Source organism: Macrosteles quadrilineatus, unplaced genomic scaffold (genome assembly GCF_028750875.1).
Source record: "Macrosteles quadrilineatus isolate MER2022 unplaced genomic scaffold, UCM_ALF_1.0 Scaffold_28__1_contigs__length_1566739, whole genome shotgun sequence".
Classification (NCBI taxonomy): Eukaryota; Metazoa; Arthropoda; class Insecta; order Hemiptera; family Cicadellidae; genus Macrosteles; species Macrosteles quadrilineatus.
Genome location: NW_026542621.1, coordinates 341,545 through 366,689, shown reverse-complemented (window position 1 = coordinate 366,689; position 25,145 = coordinate 341,545). Strand labels below are relative to the sequence as shown.

The 25,145-nt window shown below is 34.5% G+C and overlaps 1 protein-coding gene across 4 annotated transcripts in view; it reads left to right on the top strand.

Annotated features, from left to right (window-relative positions):
* Positions 1-25,145, top strand: part of LOC129005621 (acetyl-CoA carboxylase-like) — a 118,526-nt gene that overhangs the window by 5,405 nt on the left and 87,976 nt on the right. The window contains exons 1-2 of one of the 4 annotated variants that reach the window (XM_054434576.1): positions 9,184-9,214; positions 16,411-16,699. In XM_054434576.1, coding sequence (XP_054290551.1) covers positions 9,199-9,214; positions 16,411-16,699 — 305 coding nt within the window. In that variant the 5' untranslated portion in view covers positions 9,184-9,198. Of the gene's footprint in view, positions 1-9,183; positions 9,215-14,091; positions 14,165-14,879; positions 14,941-16,410; positions 16,700-25,145 lie in introns of those variants that run through there. The other 3 variants (XM_054434574.1, XM_054434575.1, XM_054434573.1) reach the window with 3 other exon arrangements.

Here is a 25,145-nt window from a genome sequence, read left to right as displayed (position 1 = left end):
GTAATCCGGTACAGTAAAAGGTCACTTATACTACTACGAGCTAGTTCTATTTCTATAGATATGATCTAAGATAATATCATTCATCCTAAGCCGCGAGGGTATGTCCTTACCAAACCATAAAATAAAATAGATATCTATTTATTTAACTTGCATAGAGAACGAGCTCTTCTTTGTGAGTTTTGAGGATAAACTAATTTTATTTTACAACGTGACTGGTAGAAGATTAGGAGAGATTCGAATGACAGACGGATTGGTTGATAATTTGTTTGTGTCGCCGACCTTGGACCAGACGCGGGTTAAGTGTTGACTAAATGGTACAGGTCGGCCCATATAGGAAACATACGTATTGTGGCATAACCGGCATAACCACTTGTAACCGGTGCGTTTAGTATGTGTTGCAAGTGCCGATCTTCCTCGCCTAAACTCCACTTTGTTCACCTACCCCGCCTACCTAAATGATAATTGGTTGAACATTTCTTAAACAATTTACCAATTCAGTTTAACCAATTATCATGTAAATGAGATACTCAGTTTATTATACATTCATTTCAACCAACAGTTAGTTGGCCCCAAATCCCAATCTCGAATACAATATAATTAAATTAAATTTAATTTTAATTCAATTTAATTTTGATAATTAAACATTTTGATAATTAAACAGCAAAGTCTGTTTACTTAGTTGAGACTACAAATTAATTAATACAGGCTACTTAATAATAAAATGTTTACTACTATTAAATTGAAATTGAAAGAAGAAAATTAATAATTCTCAATAATTTCTATATCAGGCCAGGGCGTAAAATTCCGGGGGTAAAAATCCGGCCCGTACATCTACAGTTGCCTAAACGCTAGTTATATCGACAACGGGTAAAATTCTGGTTTTTATTTCTTATCTAATTTATCACGGTCTGGTCTGTCTATTTTCATTAGACTCCCAAATCCGCGGGGGTAAAATTAGCGCTCAAGTGACTACGTCATAGTGACGTCAGCTTTGCCCAGGGGGTAAAAGTCCGCCAACCCTATGTACCCACGTTCTGCAGGTAGCATTTCTTGTATCTTGTTGCTAGTATCTCTAGTGGCGTAGGCCGCTGCGAAGCAAGTACCGGAACCACAAACACAACAAGGTGGACGGGTCGCGAGGCCATCACCACTTCTTTGCGTCATTACCAGTTTTCAAATCTAGTTTTGTCGTTAGAATTTCATATTGAAGTTTCCTTGTTAAAAACTTCCCAGCAAAGAACAAAATTGTTACGTCTGTTCTACATTGGTAACAATCAGTGATTTCCAAGTCCGTTCATATTGGTGGGAAATTAAGAATGTTTTCATGTGTAAAAAAACAACAACCGATGACATTAGTGGTTCTACAATATATATATTGAACCCACAAAAAAAACCCGGTATCAATAAGATGACATATACCTTTCTCCTATTAGCTTGTCGCCAACCCTCATAATGAATGGGTAAGTAGTGGGGGTACCTATGATACTGTGGTAAAATCACAAACATTGCAATAACTTTTGAACCCTATTTTTTATAGCCTTGGGGGTCGTTGCTTAAGTGTTCATTTTATATATGAAACGATGTAAAATGGTTGCTCTTTATTCTGTGCTTATGCACCAGCCCATCGTTGAAGGGGGGTTTCGTCACTTATCTTTCCTCGTGAAAAGTGAGATATTTTAGCCAATTTGGTATTCTATTTTATGGTCAACAAACGCTACTAGTACGTACCGTACTGATTTGTAAATAACGCTAATAAAATAAACTGAGTATTCTGCGTATGTTTAAACAATTATTACATACTACACATATCTACAGCCTTACGAGATGGGTCACGTTTGCACAGGCAAACAATGAAAATAATCAAGTAGGAAATAAAATGCCAAAGTGTGAGCCTGAGATAAATTAAAAGAGACCGTTTCCATTCTCTTTTAGGTACTTGGTGTGAGGAAAACTATGGAGGGATTCACATTTCAATGTGTTTTGATGTTTGTTTCCTGTAGCCCAGCAAGTTTAACACCTCCCTTTTCCCTCCGGAATAATATATTTAATAAAATAACACCAGAAACTCGATTTGGATTACTACTGATTCTATCAAAAGTGATTTAATTTTGAACACCATAAGTATAAAGATTAAACTTAATTTACAAGGAAAATATCATCAAATCAGTCATCAGGCAGCACTAAATAATTCAGTAGAACCAAGATTCAAGATTATTTATTGTCATAAAACACAAAACAGTGCATAGACAAGCGTCAAGAGTAGGATACAACACATAACTTACAATTCTTTTTAGATTATGTACACTCTATGAAACAAATATCATATTATAACATAAGTAATAAATATGGTAAAATCATATGTGATTTTAACAAGCATCTGTACAAAATGTAGAAAAATTTGACTTTACAAATCTTATGTTTCAATACTAAAAACTAACAGTAACGTTCCCAGCATATATTGAAAAAAATCATCACCTTTATAAAGACATTCCATCGATGAGTATATCTTTGATTTTGTCTTTAAAAATTAGAATGTGGCAGTGATTTCAATACTGTTGGCAATGAATTGTAACATTTAATAGAACTATAAAACCAATTTTTTTTGGAAACTGCTATACTTGTATTGTTGAACTCGTAAACAATCTTTATGCCTAGTATTGTAAGAGTGTAAATCGGCATTAATACTGAAAAAGTATAGATTTCTATGAACCAGAGCAGATGAAATACATAAAGAGAGTGAAGAGTTAAAACACGGAGTTGTACTCATCGATGTATAATAACTCCCGATGTAGAGTTATAATCGATGCAGGGTTATACTATAATCGATGTAGAGTTATTATACATCGATGGTTTTACTAACAAATGTTTACAATACATTATGATGATTATGAACACACAGTTCAGTCGGACAGGACCTGCGCCGAAGATAACTAAAGCAACCTCTTGCTTTATTGTCCTGATTTAAATTTAGCTAATTAGATGTTAATGTGTCTAATTTTACTGTTTATCCAACTAAAATGGAAGGTTTTTATGTAATTCAAGAGAGCCTCAGTTAACCGATTATCCATACATATTTGTCTTACGACTAACGACAATGGCGTTCTGTTGTTGACAAGGTAGTTCATGGTAAACAGCTACGGTTTATAAACAACATACCTTCAGATTAAATAACACGAAATACAACTAATACTCGTTCGCGGTAGGCACAATCACCTGTGAGAATCGTTAGTTTCCTCGAGCCACAATCACTCCCAATAATATCTTTATCTAAATGACGATTAATCACGTTTCCCAGGAAAACACATTTTCAAATCGAGAGTGACTTTGCGAATCACTATTAACTTAATTTTAAGTTTCACATCTAAAAATAGTTAATATTGGTGTATCTTGTCGTGTCACACAGGCAGTGTTAGGAGAAGGACATCAATAAACTTTGTCCATTTTAGCTAAGTAGTCGTTTAACATCGTATCATGGAAAACTATTATCACATTATTTACTATTCTCCTGCTAACGGTTAGAAGTTCTCTGATACTATTTACATCTGAAACATGTGTTAATTCCCTAGTTTGCCTGTTCATAGATACAATCATTGAATTCGTTTGAATTGAAGGAGACTGGTGACTATAGTGTTGAAACTAAGGCAATAAGTACGGTAATGAAGTGAACTACTTCCCTTTACGTAAATCGCAAAAGCTAACAACTATACTCTACAACCCAGATAAAGCACAAACTTGGATGAGAACGATATGCTTTGCGATGGAACAAGATCAACGTTTCTGCTAATCTGTAATGTGTTTCTTTCCATTTGTTAGCATTGAAAAATTGAATTGGCCATTTGTGAACATGGTATTTCAATTACACTTATGGTTAGTAGATTCTACCATACCATTAATAACAATAACCGTCCAAGAGAAGATACCTAATTTCTTACCAGAGAAAAACAATGCAAAATCGTAAACCCATTGCAACCTAAGTGGTTAGTGAAATAATTGATTGATTTAAACAAAGGTATACGAATAACCACTTCTGAGAAACCTATCGGTTCAGTTTCTGTTTGACCTGACATACCTTAACCTTCCCGTTTCAGACTTTCCCCTTAGGATTCCTAATCCTAGAACATAACAGTCTAACCCCCCTCTCTCAACATCTGTTAGCGATTTTACTAAAAGTGAATCGTGCTACGTGGTGATCGTGTGGTCTATCTAAGTAGAGGTAGAGAGAGAGACACGTGCAAACTTATTTAGTAGGCATGGAAAATAATTTCTGACATTTAACTCTAAAGTCCTTGTAACAGGCTATGAAGAAATTTTTTTTGTTTTTAATCCAGTGGTTTCTGTACAATTTTTGACTTTGTCAAATCGTCCGCAGAGTTATGAAATAAATAAATAAGCAATGAATTATCAAGCAATTTTCAGTATAACGATTATTTTTCCGAATAACTCTCATTGTGGTCTTCTAATAAAAAATTCACAATAAATGTAAAGAATCACATTAAAATATACAACAAATGCTAAGAAAACACGAATATAACATCTACACTTCGTCTGATTAGTATTTGCTTTATTAAGTTACTTTCTTGACGGATTCAGAATTTTCCATTTATTACCTTGGAAACACGAAACAAATCAAATAAAACATTAACCAAATCAAGATGACTTTTACTCCTATCAAAAGCTGATTTTATTTATTTGTTATTATGTTTATCAACGCTAGTGTCATTTTGTAAGGGATAAAACTAAACCATGATCATTTTAGTCTCTGGATCACTGATCACTTGTTTACGAGTAAAACAGGGGGCCTGCTTTACGATTGGGTAAAAACTGATTAAAACCTTAAGGTTCATTTTCAATCAGAATCCCAAGTTTTTTTAAAAGCCGACAACTTGGTACCTGTTCACCCCTGGGACTGTGAAGAGTCGTCACGAAAACACACACTGGGGTTTCGGCTCCATAGACTGAAACATAACGAAACTAACGTTGTTGAAAACCCCCCCAAACAGAAAAATATCCCAGCCACAGAAACCCTGCAGACTAAGCGAATTTACATTTGTCTGATCTGATTTATTTCCAAAATATGTCCTTGAACATTTCACATTTACCCCCTATTTAGATAATACTGCAATAGGTTTAATGAGTCCAATATGCAATAGGGTTTCTGCTACAATTAATTTAATAAAGTTGGTTTTTATTGAGATTATAGCATTTAAAAAATTATCTGATTTAATTTAAGTATATCCATAAAAAGTAAACTACAACAGTTTATTTATTCTCCATAAGATTTAACATGTATGATGAACAGTGTTCTGAATTTCCTCCGTAACTATTTGGTGTACAACTATGCTCCAATGTACAATTTTGCAAAGCTCTATAACATGGTTAGGAAATAAATTGCGAAATGTTATCTTTTGAGAGTCAACATCGGGAAATCCTCAGTCATTTTCACCCATAAAAACCCGTTCCCATTGTCCGATATCATGCTGGTACGCGAAGGTTTACATGTTGGTACCAAATTGCAACAGAATCGGATGGTTTTGACTCAAGTTATAGTGTTAAGCGGACACACACACACGGACATATGAATTCAAACAGATGGTATTTTTGGCCCCTAGGGACATCAAACCGAAAGAAAATCGGTCCCGGGTCTAGGTCTTACCATTGACTATAAATCCTTAAGGATTTATAGTCAATGGTCTTACCATGAGAATAGTTGCTCCCTTATTGAAGATTAAATCCAAATTGATCTAAGTGCCACAAACAATAATTTTGGGAAATAAGGAAAAACATACCGGTAGTAAAACTGTCAAAAATATAGTTTTTATTTTTCTTAAAATTTTAAAATGTGATTACAATTGATTATAACCTTGGTTTCGCGTTTTAAACAAATTAGATTAAAAAACTACAATTACAAAACCAAAATTTAGACAATACTTGTGCACAATGGTCTAAGTCCTAGATCATAATCTGCTCATATACACTGTTTGTATCCGTCAAATTACTGAGTACATGCCGGGAATCGAACCTTACCTATCACACCGCAGCCCCCTTCCTTTCTCATCACACACTCCATAGAAAATCAAACCCCAGTGACGGCAACTTTTAAATACCAATAAATACTAAATCACCGCAAGAAGAAAAATAATTAAAAGTAACACATCCTGGAAAAAGGCTAATCAAGCTTTAAATGGCGGGTTTCTGCATCATTTCCTACATTTGGAGTGGCAGTGAGTGACAGTACTGCACCAACTAACCTTGTTTGTGTCGTCGCCCGGTAGACGGTAGGCACTGTGAAGCGACAGTAGTTCCGTGGTCTGTGCGTGGAACGGACAGTCTGTGTGTGTATAGTGTTGTGTCCACTTCTTAGTCACCCAACCTTTCAACTAGTCTGTATAAATGTTAGATATTACTCATTTTTTAGAAGAAAAATACATAGAAATAACATCTCAAGAGATAAATAATTTAGATTTATGTCACGGATTTTTCACCAATACGACTTTGTTCATCCATCTGAAGAGTAATTTTTGTGGAAAATCCGTAATTTGTTACCATTTCCTTGAATGAAAATTTCAACTGGCTGTGCGAGTATTAGATATTTAGGTGTACGTAGTTTTAGTATCCAAACTCCACATCAGTTACGATTACATTTTTAACTAAAAAAGTTAAATCTGCTTTAATACACTTTTTCCTCCTAACTATGAAACATTCATCAAATAAGTATCTATTCAAATTAAATCTAACACGTTTTTTGCATATTAAGTCGATTATAAGCGTATTAGAGTATATACTTATTTTATTATTAATATTGCAATCTTGGAAATGGTTATAGATTTGAATGAATCACTTTAGTTGATTCAATTAATTGAAGGTTATAATTTACTTGGAAGTGTGTAGTCGTTACTTTACACATGCATATTTATTTATTTCCAACGGATACCTCCAATTACAATAATGCATATATCTTATGGCGGAAGATGCAATGACTTGAAACAACTAGAGTACATAACAGTTATAATGAATCAATTAAGTTGTGTAACTATAGTAATTGTTTTACAGTGTTGCTGTAGTATAACTATAGTGAAACACTCTGGATAATTCTTTTTATCGTGTTAGCTTTCACACTGGCTTCAGAACCCGAATTCTAGTTCTAAATTTATCCCTTTTAATTTCTGACGAATTTAATTTGTTTTAGGTATATCTAAGATTCCTTAATACTGTAAATAAACTGATATATTTCACTCATAATCAAGCAAGTTTCTTTATTAAATATGATTAAATCATAATAAAACCAAAACGCACAAAAAGACAACCTGAAATTACACGAAAACAAGTAACTTATAACTAACGACGACGAAACATATTTAGAATTGAGATATTAATCAACGCGTTTCCCAAAGTAATTTACTGAATGGTCGAATCTAGAAGCTCCAACAAATTATTGGTTTAGACTATGAAACATAACATGTACTAAGTTGCACTTCTTGATGTCACTAAAATATATAATTTGATATATTAAACATTTTAAATCTACTTGAGCTTATTCTCGTGCCAAAACTTAAACTTTTGATGCAGTTTAACTTATTGAAAAATAGTTTCCACGAATTTACAATTTAACACTTTATTGAGCTTCCAATTCACAATGCAGTACTGTTGTTGAAGAATTCAGACGTATTGTGCAGTACAGTAGTAGTAGAATAATAGAAATAATTGCCGTACTTAATTCTATATAGTTGACTTTAAACATTTTGCGAGTTATCGTCTAAATAAGTTTCTGGACCACCAACCATCTTATTAATGCAGTTCACCTTATAAAATACATGGAGTTCTCGTAGGGTAGAGAATCTGTGTTCACATTCATGGACTTCTCGCCATGCTTTGATTTGGTTGGTGGCGAGAGGAGGGAACCATTGTGATATGAATGAGACGCAATTTACAACAAAAGGTCTTCGCACCAACAATAGACACAGCTGTATATTAGGCTAGCACTTGACTCAAACTGAAATTAATTTTAATTTCCAAGAATCCTTCGATTAGGCTCATTATTTATATTATACTATATTTTAAGCCTTGTTTTTAACAAGTTCGATTTTTAAGGGCAGTCCAATAGTCTAATTAAACATAATATACATTGATGATCAGGAATTTATTTTTTATATACTTTCAAAGGTTGTAGGGAAAAACGCATCGTAAATTATGTTTCATCAGAAGCATACGTTTTTTATAGTTCGTTGAGTTTCCATATAAGCGATATATAATTAATCGATAGGCCTATATCTTTCTCCCAGTAAATAATCGGTTTGTCTTACTGACCCTAGCAAAACGTCAGTCTTATAATGTATTCTCTTGGGTTGATTTTTATATTAAAACATGACGGTAAGATAATACGACTTCAACATATTAATGTATGATTCTTAATTAAAATTAAAAATAACTTTCTTGCAGACAAATTCAACTACCAATACGTCTTTTAGAAAATAGTTTTTATAGCGTGAAAGACTTATGTAAACTACAATCATAAATATGTTGTATTTTTTAGGCATGATGTTTCTGCAATGATGTGTATCTATGTCATTGCTTATTATGTATTTTATTTATAAATTGTGACGCAAGCCATGCATGTAAATATGTTAACTGGCAATGAAGGAATATTTGATTTGATTTGATATGTATAGTGTATAGTCAAACGAACTCAACTCCCTTCATTTAGCAGTTACGCACCATGCTTTACACAACTGAAACAAGCCTGCCTATTTTGAATTGAAGGAGTACAGAGCAGTGAATCTCGCTTGCTTGCGCTTGCATTGAATCGGAATCGTATTGTTTGTTTTGTTCCTTTCGCGTTCACACACACGGAATGATTTAAAAAACAATTCATTTTGTTGCCTATGATGTTATTGGAATAGTGACGCAAATCGTTTATAAGGTCAAATGCGTAGTTTAGACTAGTTCAGAGATAGTTGTTATGATGGTGAGCAAGTAAGAATCTCAAATCTGACAGACAATAATAAACAGTAAGTCAGTAAGTGACAACTGTCAGTGGAAACCATGTCTTTATACTATGGTTCAAAATGACTGAATAACGTATATGTGTAGAAGAAATATAGTTGTTTCTTGATTTGCTGAATAGTTTGAAATAGAAATGTGATAGTTTTGTACATCCAATACAAATATGACTCGAATTGAAGAGCTTTTCAGTGTAATAAGATGGTGTTTTTCGCAGGTAGGCTAACCTCAAAATTCCTCAACCTAACCTAAAAAATTCCTAACAGTACTTGAATAATTTTCCACTTTCCTGAGGGTTTATTTGATAAAGTTCTAGAGATAAATATGTATTTTTTGTGGTATGATTAACTTACTGAGTTGGTAATGTAATTAGAAAATTGTTAGAATGCAATATGAAAATACTTAAAGTAGGCTATTTTGATTGAAAATTGAATCTGCAAGCAGCATTTGCAAGTAAAATGCCTATCCTGTAAATTATAAAATATTTTATGGATATTTTCGGGTACAGTTTCTTAACTGGGCTAGCCTATGCTAATATCGATTGAAACTATCGAATTAAAAATATTGATTAATAATCGATATTTTTAAATACCTTATATCTATTATAAAATTAAACTATCATAACCTATCCTAACCAACCAAACTTGCTGATGGTGAAAAAATCGCATGAAGGTTTACTAGGCCTATCGATAGTTTCAATCGATATTAGCATAGCCCAGTTAAGAAACTGTACCCGTATTTTCTCTTAAAACAATATATTCATTATATTCTGAAAATTACCTAGGTATTCATTATATTGATGTTTATTTGGTAGCCTAGGCCTACTATTCTAGCACCTCAATTGTTGTCTTATTCAATTTTAGAATGTGTTTGACTGTGCTGATCTATGGCCGGAGAAATCTACAGTTTTTTTATCGGATCCTTGAAAGAAATTTTAGAAGAGGTAACTTAGGCCACTACAGTAATAGTTTTCATTGTGCGTTGTGTGCTTTGAAACGATTAACTGTGGATTCATCTAGCCATTCTAACCTTCTTAAGTACATTCTCCCTGTTTCCGAAAAAAAAAACAATGTAGGCCTAACTTTGTTATTGGTTATGTTCTTTAGTAAAATTACATTAAAGCCTGAGTAGGCCTACGACTCCAACATCCCATTATTCTGTCCAGTTAGGTTTTGGCCAGTAAGGCCAGATAAGTTTTGTGATTCCAATGAAAACACATGATTGCATTTAGTGCTATTTATTGACACAACAGCCAATTATCACAACATATGGTGTACGGTAACTTAGTAACTTTATTTGAAATTCAATCTGAAAATAGCGTTTTGAGTAGGGATTCATATCATCTGAAAGTATAAAAATATGTCAAATAATAGGCCTACTTGTAATAATATATTTAAATTACACCATATATAAAACATAAACATAGTCCCTTAGTAGATTTGTCATCCTAATGGAACAGCTGAAGCCAATTTTATTGTTAGTTCTAGGTACGTCCAACTGTAGGGATCATGTTTTGTCTACAATTTGTTTCTTGATAGTTCAGTCATTTAAAACCTCATTTAACCAAATAAAATGATATAATCATGAACAATAACTGGTCTCCTAGTTATATAACCAAATATTAAAGGACAAATCACCCGTACAAAATGTTGTCTATCCCAGGAATTAGTGTGGACGTACACAAACTAAATACATAAAAAAAAACAAGCTTTAAAATTTACAATGGGATGAGGAGTCTACTTGTGTTGCACTATGGTTACACTTATATACCTACTGTTTACTCATAAGACAGTAGATACATAAAATAAAACATAGTCAGTGGGGATCAATTTCAATTGGGCACTCCAATACCAGTTAATTTTGTAACCATAATCATTTGTTAAAGGCTTAATGATCAAAGCAAACTGAGTAGGTCTAATAGAAAATGTCAAAGAGGCTTCAAACCAGAGCGCCCCAAGGTAGTGCAAGGCCCTGCACAAACATTCAAAGCGCTGATTCTTACTACTAAAAAGTACTCCCCCATCACCAGTTTGTTACTCATGCTCATAAGATTTTTTAAAAATAATTATAAAAATAATAATGATATATATTGTATATTAGTCTTGGTATGGTACAATTTGTTTATTTTTATTCTTATGCCACGTTGTCTATACAGGGTGGAAAAAGTCCTGGGACAGTTAAATAATAAATAATAAAGATAGCCTAGAGCAACCAAACTTGGAACAAAGTTACTGATCATAAAAATCATATAAAGAATCCAGGGCCGCCCCCTGAGGAGGTAGGGGATCACTGAATAGTTTTATAGATTGTAGCTTGAATGGATAGCTATGACAACCTAATTAATGTCTATAATATATTTACTCAATGGGTAAAAACATTAAATAGGTAACACTAGACCCAAACATTGAATTAATGTTGAAACATTATAAACAACAATACACATACATACGATAACAATCTCCCACTGTAAATTAGGACTAGCCTAATTTATTTTAAATCAGTCATAAATTTGACAAAAAATACTTTTAAAACTATTAACACCATATTGGCAGCGATTTAGTGGGTATCTCACATGATCACAGCAGCATAATGATTTCGCACTATCTCAATACATTAATAATAATTTCCCACAATTACGGCAACACGCTTGATCATCTCTCATGGTTATAGCAACAACAATGATAAATTTCTGCGATCTCGGCAGATTTTGTCATTCATCAATCACGATCGCGGCAACAATCGTAATGATTTTTTTCAAACTCAGCGACTCCCAGGAGTAGGGCAACACTTTGATAAATTTCAGCGATTGCAATTTTTGCTTGATGACATTTCAAAAATAGGAAAACAGTGATTAATAAAAAAAAACTTCCAAGATAGGTACATCTTGTACAATATATGTATTGGTACAATATGTTTGAGCTATATGTTTATTTTGTCCCAAGCGCAGGGCCTTTCGAGGTCTCTTCTTTAAACATACTTGAGGAACTAAGCAGCAATCCTCAATTTACTAACCGCCCCATCCAGCTATCTTGTTATTTTGTTGATTCCTCAGATTTATTGTATCCTTACAATATAAATCACTTCTACAGGGTGTCCCGGAACTCTCTACCAATATTTTAGGGCATTGCTCCTGGGTAAGAAACATACCTAAATATCATATTTAAATTGTCCGGAAGTCCTTAGTTACTCACACAGCCGCCATTTTGTTTTTTTCAGTTATTAATTTTTTTCTAAAGAATGGGTAAACATACGAAATGGAAACTTTGCACAAGCATTATAGACAACTAGACAAAGCTACAAAAAAATTATGACAATTTTTCAAATTCATAAAACAAAATGGCGGCCATTTAAAATTTTGTTTCTTAATTAACTCAAAAACCGTTGATTTTATAAAAAATTTAAATGGCCGGCATTTTGTTTTGTGAATTTGAAAAATCGTCATAATTTTTTTGTAGCTTTGTCTAGTTGTCATAAATGTTTGTGCAAAGTTTCCATTTCGTATGTTTAACCATTCTTTAGAAAAAAATTAATAACTGAAAAAAACAAAATGGCGGCTGTGTGAGTAACTAAGGAGTTCCGGACAATTTAAATATGATATTTAGGTATGTTTCTTACCCAGGAGCAATGCCCTAAAATATTGGTAGAGAGTTCCGGGACACCCTGTATAAATCACTTTTTGTGATACTGGCAATCAAATCTTTGTTCCTTTAATTCAATTGTTGCAACTGTGTTCATATTCTTTACTAGTTAGTTCCCCTGAAACCTGTAAAGACAAGCATATTTAGTTTTATTAAGATTTTTTTAGCATCTTATGGCAGGTAAATACTGCTGTTTGTTGTTACTTAAATATTTTCACCTTGGCTAAACACATTTTTATTTGAGACTAATGTGTTTTGTAAATAACAAACTGAAGAATAAATCATTATATTTAACCTATCACTCTTGTGCAATAAGTTGTGTAGTTTACTTTAAACAATACAGTAATTATCCTACTCTAGCAAACTAGACAATAAAAATATGGGTTTTCTTATATATTTGGAAAATTTTCCCTGCTGACCAAAAAAGTAAAGGTTCTTTGGTATTACTAGATTACACCTATTAACTATGGATGCATCTGTTCAAAGTGGTGAATTTAGGATGCTACTGAAAAATGTCAGCTTGATCATGATCATTCAATACTTCTTTCTTACTCTTATAAACGTCTTATAGAAATTTTTACCCGTAAACCGGTAGTTTACACCAGGTATTGAGTTTTGTTCTTCAATTAAATACAGGCCTAGATCCTTGATAATTAATAAAGATCTCCATATTCACAGCAAGTAGCGTTATGAACAGTCCCAATCACAGCCTTTCAAAATTCCTTCCTCGAATTGAGAACCAACCAATCAGTTAGTTTACAGTGATTAAGTGTACCTATCATTAATTTCACAACTATAAAACCAGAAACTTTGTAAGTTTTGTTGCAAGTCTTAAAGGAAGCCATAAATAAATAATTAATTGAGAGAAACCTCAATAATATTTTTTCTGTGTCATTGGCATCCTTATTTTTGAAGGCAGTCAAGTTTATACTAATTAATTATTTTCTCTCTCGATGCTGTACGTGCAGTCAAACGTAATACTGTTACTGTAAATTTGCACTATACTATAAGGTTCCTTCAGATTAGACATATTAAAAAAAAAAAACTGTCTAAGAGCCGTACTTAAATAGATTACATACTTGGTACGACATATAATAAAAACAAATTTTTTTATTCACACACACATCTAAATTCATGTAACATGATTAGTTTTTGTAGACGACTGGAAAAATCATAAATTATATCTATAAACAAATACAGTAGCCTACAGAGTAATTTATATAGCCTAACCAAATGTGGATAAAAAACGTTTAATCAATTAAGTTATTTGAAATCAATGAAGTTATTATAAATACGTTAAAAATAACTTAAAGAAATTTTTCTCAGCATCTGGCAAGTGATAAAAAAAATTATTCAGTTACTGTTCCATCCTGGAGGGTCGTTTGATGGACTTTATATGAAAGAGACTGGTTGAAAGTTTGAGAAAACTAAGGTGTTAGAGTGAGTAATGCTAAGTGGGTTTAATACCACCATGAAACGGGTATATATAGAACTGCAAGCAAACTTCACTGACCGGCCTCCTGATGATAGTAAGTATGGAAGTCAAAAATCTATTTTTTTCAGCTTCCCATACATTTTTATTAAGTAAAATATATTGTTAGTAACAGACGTATGATAAAAAATTGTCGAATAGTTTCATTTTTACCAGTACTTTTTTATTTTTTCAAAAGATATGATCCAGTGAAGTATTCAAATGTAGCATCACAGGTGTACCGTGATAATATTTTTTAGGTTGAGATCATCTGTCATAGTTCAAGGCTTTAGCCTACATACAATAAATTACTATGTATATATGTTTTTCATTACATCAGCTATCAGCTTAAACACATTACCAGTTGACTAAAATTGATCTACCTTTAACACCCACTTACATATTAGATTTAATTTTATGGGTTTTAATTGACTTCTTAATATTATATAATTCGTATTTAATTGACTCAATATGACAATTAATGATTGCCGATTGATAGCCGAGGAGGAAGTGTCGAAGTTGAGAAGTTGTCGTAAAGACTGACCTCTGGCCTTACTTCCTGCCGTTGTTAACAGCTCTACTTGCATACCTTTCTTATCACTTCTATCTCAGCTATGTCCCACTCTTCTCTATGCTTATTAACATTTTTAAGAGTTATAATAGGCCAACGGGTGAGATTACTTGAGTAAGGATTTTTAGATTTGTAATTACTAATTAGCTTGACCAGATAACCTAATGATAAGATATCAGTGATTTGCTATTTGCTAGTTATTATTTACTTCAAATTTCCTTTAGTAGTTTACTAAGCTATGGGAATAGTGTGTGAGCTCTCAAGTACGTACGTAAAACCTTTAAAATGTATATTTTAAATGTGAAAACATAAATTCATTAAAGAGTTATATTATGTTGTTTTAATTGAAATAGATTGATAAAAGATAACAGTTTGATTCAAATAAGTAAAATAAAATATCTAATTAATTATCTACATAACTGAATGTACCAGCAGTTTTTTTTCAATTTCAGTGCACTGAATAAACAATTAAATGTTTTGTAGGCAAAATATGTGTTAGTTCAGTAAAATAATTTTAAAATGCAACTCTGTTTAACTTTGGGTTTCTTATTTACATACTTGTGGCATTGTGTCTCATAATTACTATAACATATTGAAACAAAAAATAACTTGTACGCAATTGTAACTTAACACCATTTTGAAATTTGACGTACTGAATGTTGATAATCACTGGTATAATTCTAATTTCAAATTATTTTGTTCTATTAAAATGACAAAAAAACTGATGTTTTTATTATAATTTTTCATCAGGAAATTTGCAATGCTGTATTTAAACAAAATCACATTTTTTAAGTGTTGTTCAGAGAAAAATTATGCTTAAAGCCTATGGGTTTTGTTTTATCATGCTGACTCAATCGAACTGTAAACAACCCAATTTATGAAGAAAACATATACTTACAAAATGTTATTTGTAATGTTGATTTTTAGTGAATTACCCATATAGGGAATAAGCTATTACCGTAGGTCTCATGGTAAAAACTAGACCCGGTACTGATTTACTTTTTACGTTTTGAGGTCCCCAGAGGCCAAAAACAGGGTAGCGGAATTTTACCCCCTGTCGAAACTGACGTCATAAACCAGGGGGTGAAATTCCGGCCGCGAACTTTTGAGTTGCACAGCATCAGTTAAATAGATTAATGGTGGAATATAATGTATATTTTCACGGTTGTGAATTTAATCAGAACACATCAAATTATAAAACCTAAAGTGTACTGGCTGGAATTTTACCCCCGGACTTTCCCCCCTTAATGAGGTCAGCTCAAAATGTATGGCCCGGATTTTTAGCCCCAGAATTTTACCCCCTGGCCAGATATAGAAATTAATGGGAATGATTAATTTTCTTCATTCAGTTTTAATTTAATAGTAGGCCTAAACATTTTACATACATATTAACCAACAGTTGGCCCCAAACCCGAATATAAAATTAATTACCGATAGGCTACTTAATAATAAAATGTTTACTATTAAATTTAAACTGAAAGAAGAAAATTAATCATTCTCAATAATTTCTATATCTGGCCAGTGGTAAAATTTCGTGGGGTAAAAATCTGGGGGTAAAAGTCTGGGCCGTAGGTACTTTCAAATATAGTGTACTAAAGTTGTATAGATTAGAAATTTTCCTGTTTATTTCTTGAACATTTCAGCTAAAAAAATACCCTGAGCTATGTAGGAATGATCACGATTACTTAAAGAGTAAAATGTAACTGTTATTGAATCAAAATCTATTGTTTCAGATCTCGTGAGTGGTGGACCATCCCCACCAGCAGAGGACGTAATGTCGGAACACGCCAACGGTGTTGGAACCGACCAACATCAACCCGAACACCTGACTAACGGGGATGAACCTCCAGTGCAACCTGTCAACTTCATAGTCGGGGACGAGGGAGAAGGGGCGTCCATAGAAAACGGCCACACGGAGGAAGAAAAACAAGAAAACACTGATGCCTTCCCTGGAGAGAACACCACCAAGAATGCTTCTTACAAAGACTTGTTTGGGCTTGCTGAGCGACGAAAAAGGCTCAGGTGAGTTTTGTAGTTTGGCATCTAAAAACATTTTGTTGCTTGATATTAAGGCTCTACCTCAGCTCCTATTTCTCAGTACGATGTTGCTTAACTCCGATGTTCCTATACTATTGCACTGCACAGCGCCATAAAGAGTGCTCTCAAGCGTTTTGAATCTGGGTGATTACATCGTTATCCTTAAACCTTTTAGTAAACTAACTGCAGATTCTCGCTTTTAAGAATCTATTGCACTTCGCTATACATACGTTAGTAGGGCTATTGGGTATGTTTGAATCAGTCTGATACCCGAAATGCTGAAATTTAATCTTTAATATAGTGGATAAACTGACACATACATCCCCCCATTAGATATTTAACAACCCTTAAAGCATGTTGTAAGCGGTGGAAGTAACTGATATTCCATGGGTAAACCACAAAAATTGTAATAGTAATCTTGAATAGTAATCTTTACAGCATTGGGAGGTTGTACAATTATGTCTAGAATTAAATGAGCTACCAGAAAAACATAGCCTACACAATTTTAATCAAAATCGTTCAAGCCGTTTTTGTCAAAATCTGAAATGAAAAAATGATCTTATATTTCCCTCTACATACAAGGCTAGTAAAACTCATTTCCCTCCAACATTTTATTTGCTTTTGGTAGGTTTTTGGACCTGTTGGTGAATGTGTTGTGCTGTTACCTACTAAACTCTTGGGGAACTATGTATGCAAACACTAGATTAAAAACACATTATCATTAAGAGAATCTTATTTTGGTTACAACTGAATTAAAATGATTTACCGTAGCAAATATGTTAAGGAGTATCAAAATGTAGGCCTAGGCCTACCGTAAGAACTTGCAATTTATTTTATTATTTACTTCTATTTTAGATTTTGTTATGTTTGTTGTTTTTATTACCTCATACATGCGAATGGCCGAGGTTTTGTTTGGGTTTGGTGCAGGGATGTCACTTACTTCAATGTCAACCTCACTAACAACGAGGCCATCCGTGACTTTCGTTAGAAGATAGGCCTGTAAGAGAGCGTGCGGGATACCAAAGGACACGTCGACGTGGGTGGGGATTTTAACCCTCCGAGTGTTATTTGTTGCTGCAGCGACACATAACACACTTTGTGTAGTGTTTTGTGTCGCTGTAGCGACTCACAAACACTGTTTACGACGAAGGCTCTATGACTGACAAAATCGGATTGAACTGGATCGAGTTAGGTATCGTTTTATTTGACAGATTCAGAGCTTTCTCCGGAGGTCTGTCTCTAAGCGCTATTCATTTTAGTTCCAAAAATATTGTAGCAGACAGCTGACGTGTGTATTTGTAAACAGCTTGGTTAACCTCGGACCGATGACTGATGTGTTTTATTACGTTTATCATTGTTTTAGTGTTAAAAATCAAAAGTAGTGATATACGTGGTGCATTATAAGAAGATTTAAGTGATTTTGAAGGGCTGGTTGATGATCCTGAAGAAGTAGGTAGGGATATTGATGTAAATTATCAGCCAGATTCCTAGCTATGGTTAGGCTATGCATTCTTAGCTAAACGCTATGTAGCCTACTGAAATCTGTTTTTTGCCCATAACTTATTTATTTGCAAATCTACTTCCTTATATTACTATATATTTGTAATTGTCATAAAATTTAGAACAAAGTGGCTATTTTCAAATATTTATAGGCCTATAATTTATACAATTTCATCGAGCGCGAACTTATTTTTTTTTTGAAAATTTTCCAAAATATCTTTTTTTTACCTAAAAAATTTTTTCAGTATGGGGTGATCTATGGTCGACGCTATTTAGGAGGTGAAGCAAGCCATGATGAGAGCTGAATATTTTAACCACTACTCTTGTAGGGTTGTGCTGCTCGTAACTCTTGATGTGCGAAACACATATTTAATTCCACAAGGTGGCGTGATATGCTGAGGACGCTCTGGAGAACACCTTTCACCTCCCGGCATACCTCATGCGCATCATAGAGGATTGAGGATGTTACCCCCCATTACTTACTAAGTAATGAGTAATAAGTGATAAGTAATAAGTTATCTGCTCATGAGGCGGTATCTCCGGTTCCGCATCCTCATGTATGACACTACAGAAGGCCCGCGGACGATGAGTGTCACTTCTGCTGCTGCCCAAGGTTCCATACTCGGCCCAAACCTCTGGAATGTCGCTTATGACAGCCTTCTGAGGTCTGAAATGCCTGAGGAAACTATTTTGGTTGGGTACGCAGACAACTTTGCAGCTTTGATAGCTGCACATAGCGTTGGGCTGGCTCAGCTAAAGCTGAACGAGTTATGCGTACCTTAAACGCATGGATGGCAGACCACGGTCTCTCGCTCACTTTGAACAAAACCGAGATTGTGATTTTGATAAAAAAAAAAACGGATTGACCCCGTCATGTCGTTCCAAACTGGTCCAAACCGTTCTTACTGCCAAGTACCTTGGGGTCATGGTGGACAGCAAGCTTAGCTGGCGGTATCAGATCTTCCGTACGGATCCCCGTCAAACTTTTGGCGGCGGAGAGGAAGGCAATTTATCAGCGCCGTGGGGAGGACCAGGCTGGAACAGAAGAACGCACCCTCACCTACCAGCTATGGCAGGAGAGCTGGGAACAGGAGACACGGGGACGCTGGACCAGGCGACTGATACAGCAAGTCCAACCTTGGCTTAATCGGCGGTGCGGGGAGGTGAACTTCTACCTCACCCAATTTCCGACGGGTCACGGCTTTTTCCGGTCGTACCTGTTCAGGATGGGAAAAGCCGTGTCACCTGATTGCATATACTGCCCAGGCATTCCCGATGACGTGGAACATACTTTTTTCCTCTGCCAGCATTGGGAAAGGCCCCCTGGAGGCTCAACAGTTCGTTGGACTGCTGTCGGTGGACACGGTCATACCGATGATGATGGAGAGTGAGGGCAATTGGATCTGTGTGTCACATTACATCCAGGGTATCCTCTGCGCTAAGAAGCTCAACCTTGACCGGGATGTGGTGCAGGTCATAAAGAATCTAAATGCCAGAAACAGTGCGAGCCCTGAGGGCTTAGGTCACATGTTGGCCTGACTTGAAGTAATGTGACAAACAATTCCAAGTCTGTGTCCAACAGAGTAGAGGGGGTTTTTAGTGATAGTCTGATAAATTCAGGAGTCTCACAATACAGACTGGCTACCTGTGTGCGTAAAAGCATTTTCCCTCCTCTCCCTAAAAAACCCATATATTCGATACTGTACTAAGTTTGGAGAAATATTTTTTATGTAGAGTGATATTCATTTGGGCTGATCATTAAATTTTATCCTGGGTAAAAGATTGATTAAGTAAGATAACAAAATTCAGGGAATTAAGAGAGAACTGGGAGTGAAATACAATGCTTAATATTGTAAAATAAAATGTAAATATTAAATTATCAATATACATATATACAGTATAGGAGCCTGATATAATGGGACAATTCAAGTCATGAAACAGATCATTAATATTAGATTCAGTTCATTACTTCATGACTTCTATTTATGTCTTTTATGTATATGTCTGTTAGCATGATAACATCAGTAAAAATCATCCAATCTTGATGAAATTTGGTACAAACGTATAAACCTACGTTAATAAATGAGTTTGCGAACCACCATGACCGGACTATGGGAACGAGGATTTTGGGGGTTTTAAATATGAACTCCACTGATTATATTAATTATAATTGTTAATAAATAATGACTTTAAACTACCTCCATTTCTTACTAAGCTACTTTTCTTTAACACTAAAAGAAAAGGATATTATATTTTTATTTTTTTAAATTTTCTGACGAGTTAAGTACTATTATAAAATGAATGGAAAGCGAACAACTATTTGTTATGTGTGAGTTTTATACTACATTTTTTGAATATGAATTATCTTAATGTTCCTGTGTTATTTTATATTAGATTATTATTGATTTTTCATACTTTTGGAATGTTAACTGTCTAAAGTATAAACCAAGAAAAATATATTTAAAGATATGCATTTGATTGGATAGGTTTTTGGTCTCTGGGGACATCAAAACAAACCTATGGTAATAGCTTATTCCTTATATGGGAAATTCGCCCAAAGAGAAAATCTCCAACTCATTTCTATTTAAAAGAAAACTGCAATTTGTAGCCAGCTGGTATATTACATTGGTTATTTAATGGGAATACTTTTTACTAGAAATACTTTTCCTCACTGAGAAGATTAGCCAAATAACCGCATCGATCTTTCAAGTACGGTATACCAAACTGGAAGGTATACCACTAATTAAGCTGATACATATTTATAATATGTACTTTTTCTAAAGTCATTTGTAGCGAGTGAATCGGTTTGTATTTAAGATGAAATCTTTCTACTGATATTTCCCCTGACCCATTATATCAAACTTATAAAAATAAACATTTGATTAAAACCAAAGTTGGAAAACAGCTCTTGAAGTTTGAACTAACCAAACTTAAAATGAGTATTACATTATTCAGGATGTTGTTATCAAATGTTTTTTTTTTTAAGCATAAGCAACAAAAAATAAACAGTTCAGATAAGTTCATAAAGTTGCATTGGTTTTCTTATCATTAGCATTCTCTAAAGCCACATTTTGCTATCAAGTTTAGTTGATTAAAAATAATGTACTATATATTATTATCATTGATTTATAAGACAAATGATTGTATAATATGTCTCTTTTCTATAGACTTATCTTTCATTCATTGAATCTTAAAAGTACTGTTGGTGTGTTTTCCCTTAACGTAATTATAATTTCTTTATAGGAATGAAGAGGTAAGCTTTTTAGTTAATTATTATATTATAACAGAAAATATATTTTGCATACTAACAGTTATGTTTAAAAACTCATTGAAAATTAAATACTGTAATTAAAACTTTGGAAGTAGTAGGCTATTTCTCTACAGGTAAATTATTTGATAAGTTTTGATTTGATAGGTCGTAGAAATTGTTTTTGGACCCAGTGAATAAACCATTTTCACAACCTCAATTGCCTTACAATTTATAAAAGATTTCTGCAAATAATGGAAGTCTTACTATGTTTATGAAGATTTCTGCTATAGAACCATGTCGCCTAATTCATTGTTTACACTTGTAAACATATATACGAGTATATATTATTTTTACTCCAATTGAAATCATGATTTCGCCACAAGGAAGAGAGACGATGATGATGTCTCCTTGACTGCAGTAGTTGTTTTAAGGCCCCTATTAGCCGTGAGCAGCATGTGGCGCAGCTAGTGGAGCCGCCGGTGGACAATAGCGTTTTGGAAACTGGACACTAGTCGCGCGACACATTCGTAGCTCGCTCAAACCGTGGAATTCACCACAATACTCTAGTGCCAAACATGACTTTGAGCAGTTCGGAGCTCCTTCTTCTTGTTCTCCTGTTAAAAAAAAGAGTTGCGATTTCTTCTACTGCATCCACAATTACCACGACACTATTGGCACTAGACATTGTTTTTTCAAAACTAAAGACAACTAAAAACGCTAATGAATGACACAAAAAGGAAAGAATACACCGTTAAAAAGGTCACAGGTAAACAAAGGGAACAGAAGTAACTAATTAATAGACCAACAATATGGCGATGCACGTCTCAATCGACTCAAACCACGATGTAGACTGTGTGGCATGCTCCGTTTTCGCGTTTTTAACGCATGCGCGAGCAGTCAGTGGCGTCGCATGTTGCCCACGGCTAATAGGCTCCATATACTGCAATGCCCCCCGACTGCCTGGACACTAAAACGGTCGGGACACATGTTGCCGGGCAAAATCACTCCCGGCAACACCTCGGGCAGCTTTTTCGGCGGCACCACCGGTCTCCCCGCGGCTAATAGGCACCATTTGACTCCATGCCCCTCTACAGGTCCGACACCGGCGGCTCCACTAGCTGCGCCACATGTTGCTCACGACTAATAGGGGCCTTAGATGGCGTGGCAGTCACAGAGAAATGCTATCCGTTAACTTGGGCAGAAACTGACAAACTTATTTAAATAGGAATTAAATCAAAAAAAAATTTAAGGGAATATTTTAGTACTGTAGAAATCCAGCCAGATAAATCGAAATTTGCTTAGTTTGCAGGTTTGCTGTGGTGGGGGTATTTAAAATTAACGGAATAATAAACAAATGATTTTGATGGTTCAAATAATTTGGGTGAAAAAGTAATAGCCTACTTAACAATTTTAGGAAACAATTCTTTTCATTATTCTGATAAGGGTGGTTTGTGGAGCTGTGCAAATAGATGTTGGTACCTAGGTTAGCATATTTTCAGTTTGATTTCCTATCATACTTAGTGAGCAATGCTTCTATTTGACATTGCATTGACCTAGGAGAATGAGTTTCTTATGTTACTTTATTAACAAGTAACAGATGTCCAAGTAACACCACTATCGTAGTCTGTTCTAGACTAGATCCTAGATTACTTACTAATCTGTATACTTGCAGTGTGTTGGTTTTGCTGGGCTTCTCTTCTCTAGTAGATGTTTTAGTTACCCTGTGATATTTTCCCATAAAATTGGTTTCGAGCTCCAGTTGCACAAACCTAGATAGCAAACAACAAAGATATCTTTTAGGATAGCAGAACTGTCTCTCTGTAGGAGATTTCTTTCACGTAGAAGTTGAACCTTAGTTGATTTGTATTCAGCATTTTGTCTTTGATATGACAAACACTTAGATAACTTCAAGGTTACTGATGAATTCAAAGCTGGAAATATAGCTGGGCAGCAACAACCTAAAAGTTGACAACTGGGACCTAGAAGAATGATTCTGTGTTATTGTTGAAGTATGTCAGTTTTCCAAGCACAATTTCAGGCTTGTAAAATAAAATTACTGAGGTTAAACATTTATGCTTTAATAGTCTAATCTCTTAGAGTACTTGTACACTGATTTCTAAAAACCTCGCAAACAAGTAAAATAGTGGATTGCATGTGCAAAAAGGAAATACCACACCTACGTGCTATGTGAATATTCTATTGGGTTTGAAATAGAAGGTTTCTTCAAAGAGAACCGAAATAATTGAATTAAAGAAGTGAGGGCTCAATCCAAACTATAGTCCTCGCCACCCTAACTTGAGGCAGCCCAAGGCCGCACGCCGTATATCTAGTGCGGGCTTGGGCTGCCTCAACTTAGGGTGGCGAGGACTATACAAGGGTGGTTCAAAGTATCCTTAGAAAAAGATAGAATAACACTTTTTTGTTGTATAAATGTAATTGATTTTTCAACATTATCTCCTTTCAGCTCTGCAAACTTATTTAAATGTTTCTCCAACTTCCTTTTGCTATCCAAATAGTAAAAAGTTGAAAAGCTTTTGAAATACTCATCTTTTTTAGACATGACCTCATCATCTGACATGAAAAATTGCTCACCAAGCCACTTTTTTTATATAAGGAAATTAAAAAAAAGTCACTCAGGGCTAAATCTGTAAAACGGTAGATGAGGCAATAATTTGTACTTCAACTCCATGATCTTTGCCATAAAAACCGTGCATGTGTGCTATCTGCAAAGGTTTGCACTGTCTTCATGAAGGAGGGTCTTTTTATTTTTCAAATGGTGATGTTTTGCCTTAATTTCATCAATGACTGGCTTAATAATGAGGATTAGTACTCTCCAGTTATTGTTTGTCCCTTTGCCAGGTAGTAAATATAAATTTTTCTTTGAGCATCCCAAAAACAGTTGCCAATACTCGCCAGGGATCTCACTGTCTTAGCCTTCTTCGGTGCTCGTTCGTTCGAAAAACCCCACTGCTTGGACTGTTCCCTTCTCATCAGGATTGCTACAATAAAGCGCTAATACAGCTTTGGAATCCACCACATGCTTATTCTCATCTGAAAGCAAGCGTGGCACCCATCTTGCCGAGACTTTTTTTCACACCCAGCTTTTCATATAAAATTGATTACATTGTACCTTGCCAACACCTGTAGCCTCAACTATTAAACACACTGTAATTCACCTGACATTCAAAACCATATCCTGGATTTTGTCAATCATATCAGGGGTAGTCACTTCCACTGGTCGTCCTTAACTAGGTTCACCTTGTGTCGATGTACGGCCACATTTAAACTCCTTTTTGTTTTTTTCCAGTTGTAAACAGTTGCAAATACAGGAACAGATGTGCCATGAACTTGATCCAACTCAGCTTTGATCTCCTTGGGTTTTAAACCCTTAAAAATGTAAATGTTTTATATCCGCTCAAAACTCACTGTTTCCAATTTTTTTTTTTTAATGCTTAAAGGTTTTTTTTTATAAAATCAACAACACAAATTATGAGCTTTTAAAATGAGCTCGTTTTGTTCAGCTGATTTTGACAGAAACTTTGTCAGCCACTTGTTGAATAGTTAAATTGGCTGTGAAAAAACCATTTGCAAAACTATTGTTTTCTAAGGACTTAAAAACGTCCCTGACATTATTGTAACAAAGATGGTAAAAATCATTGATATATTTACAATACCCCCGCC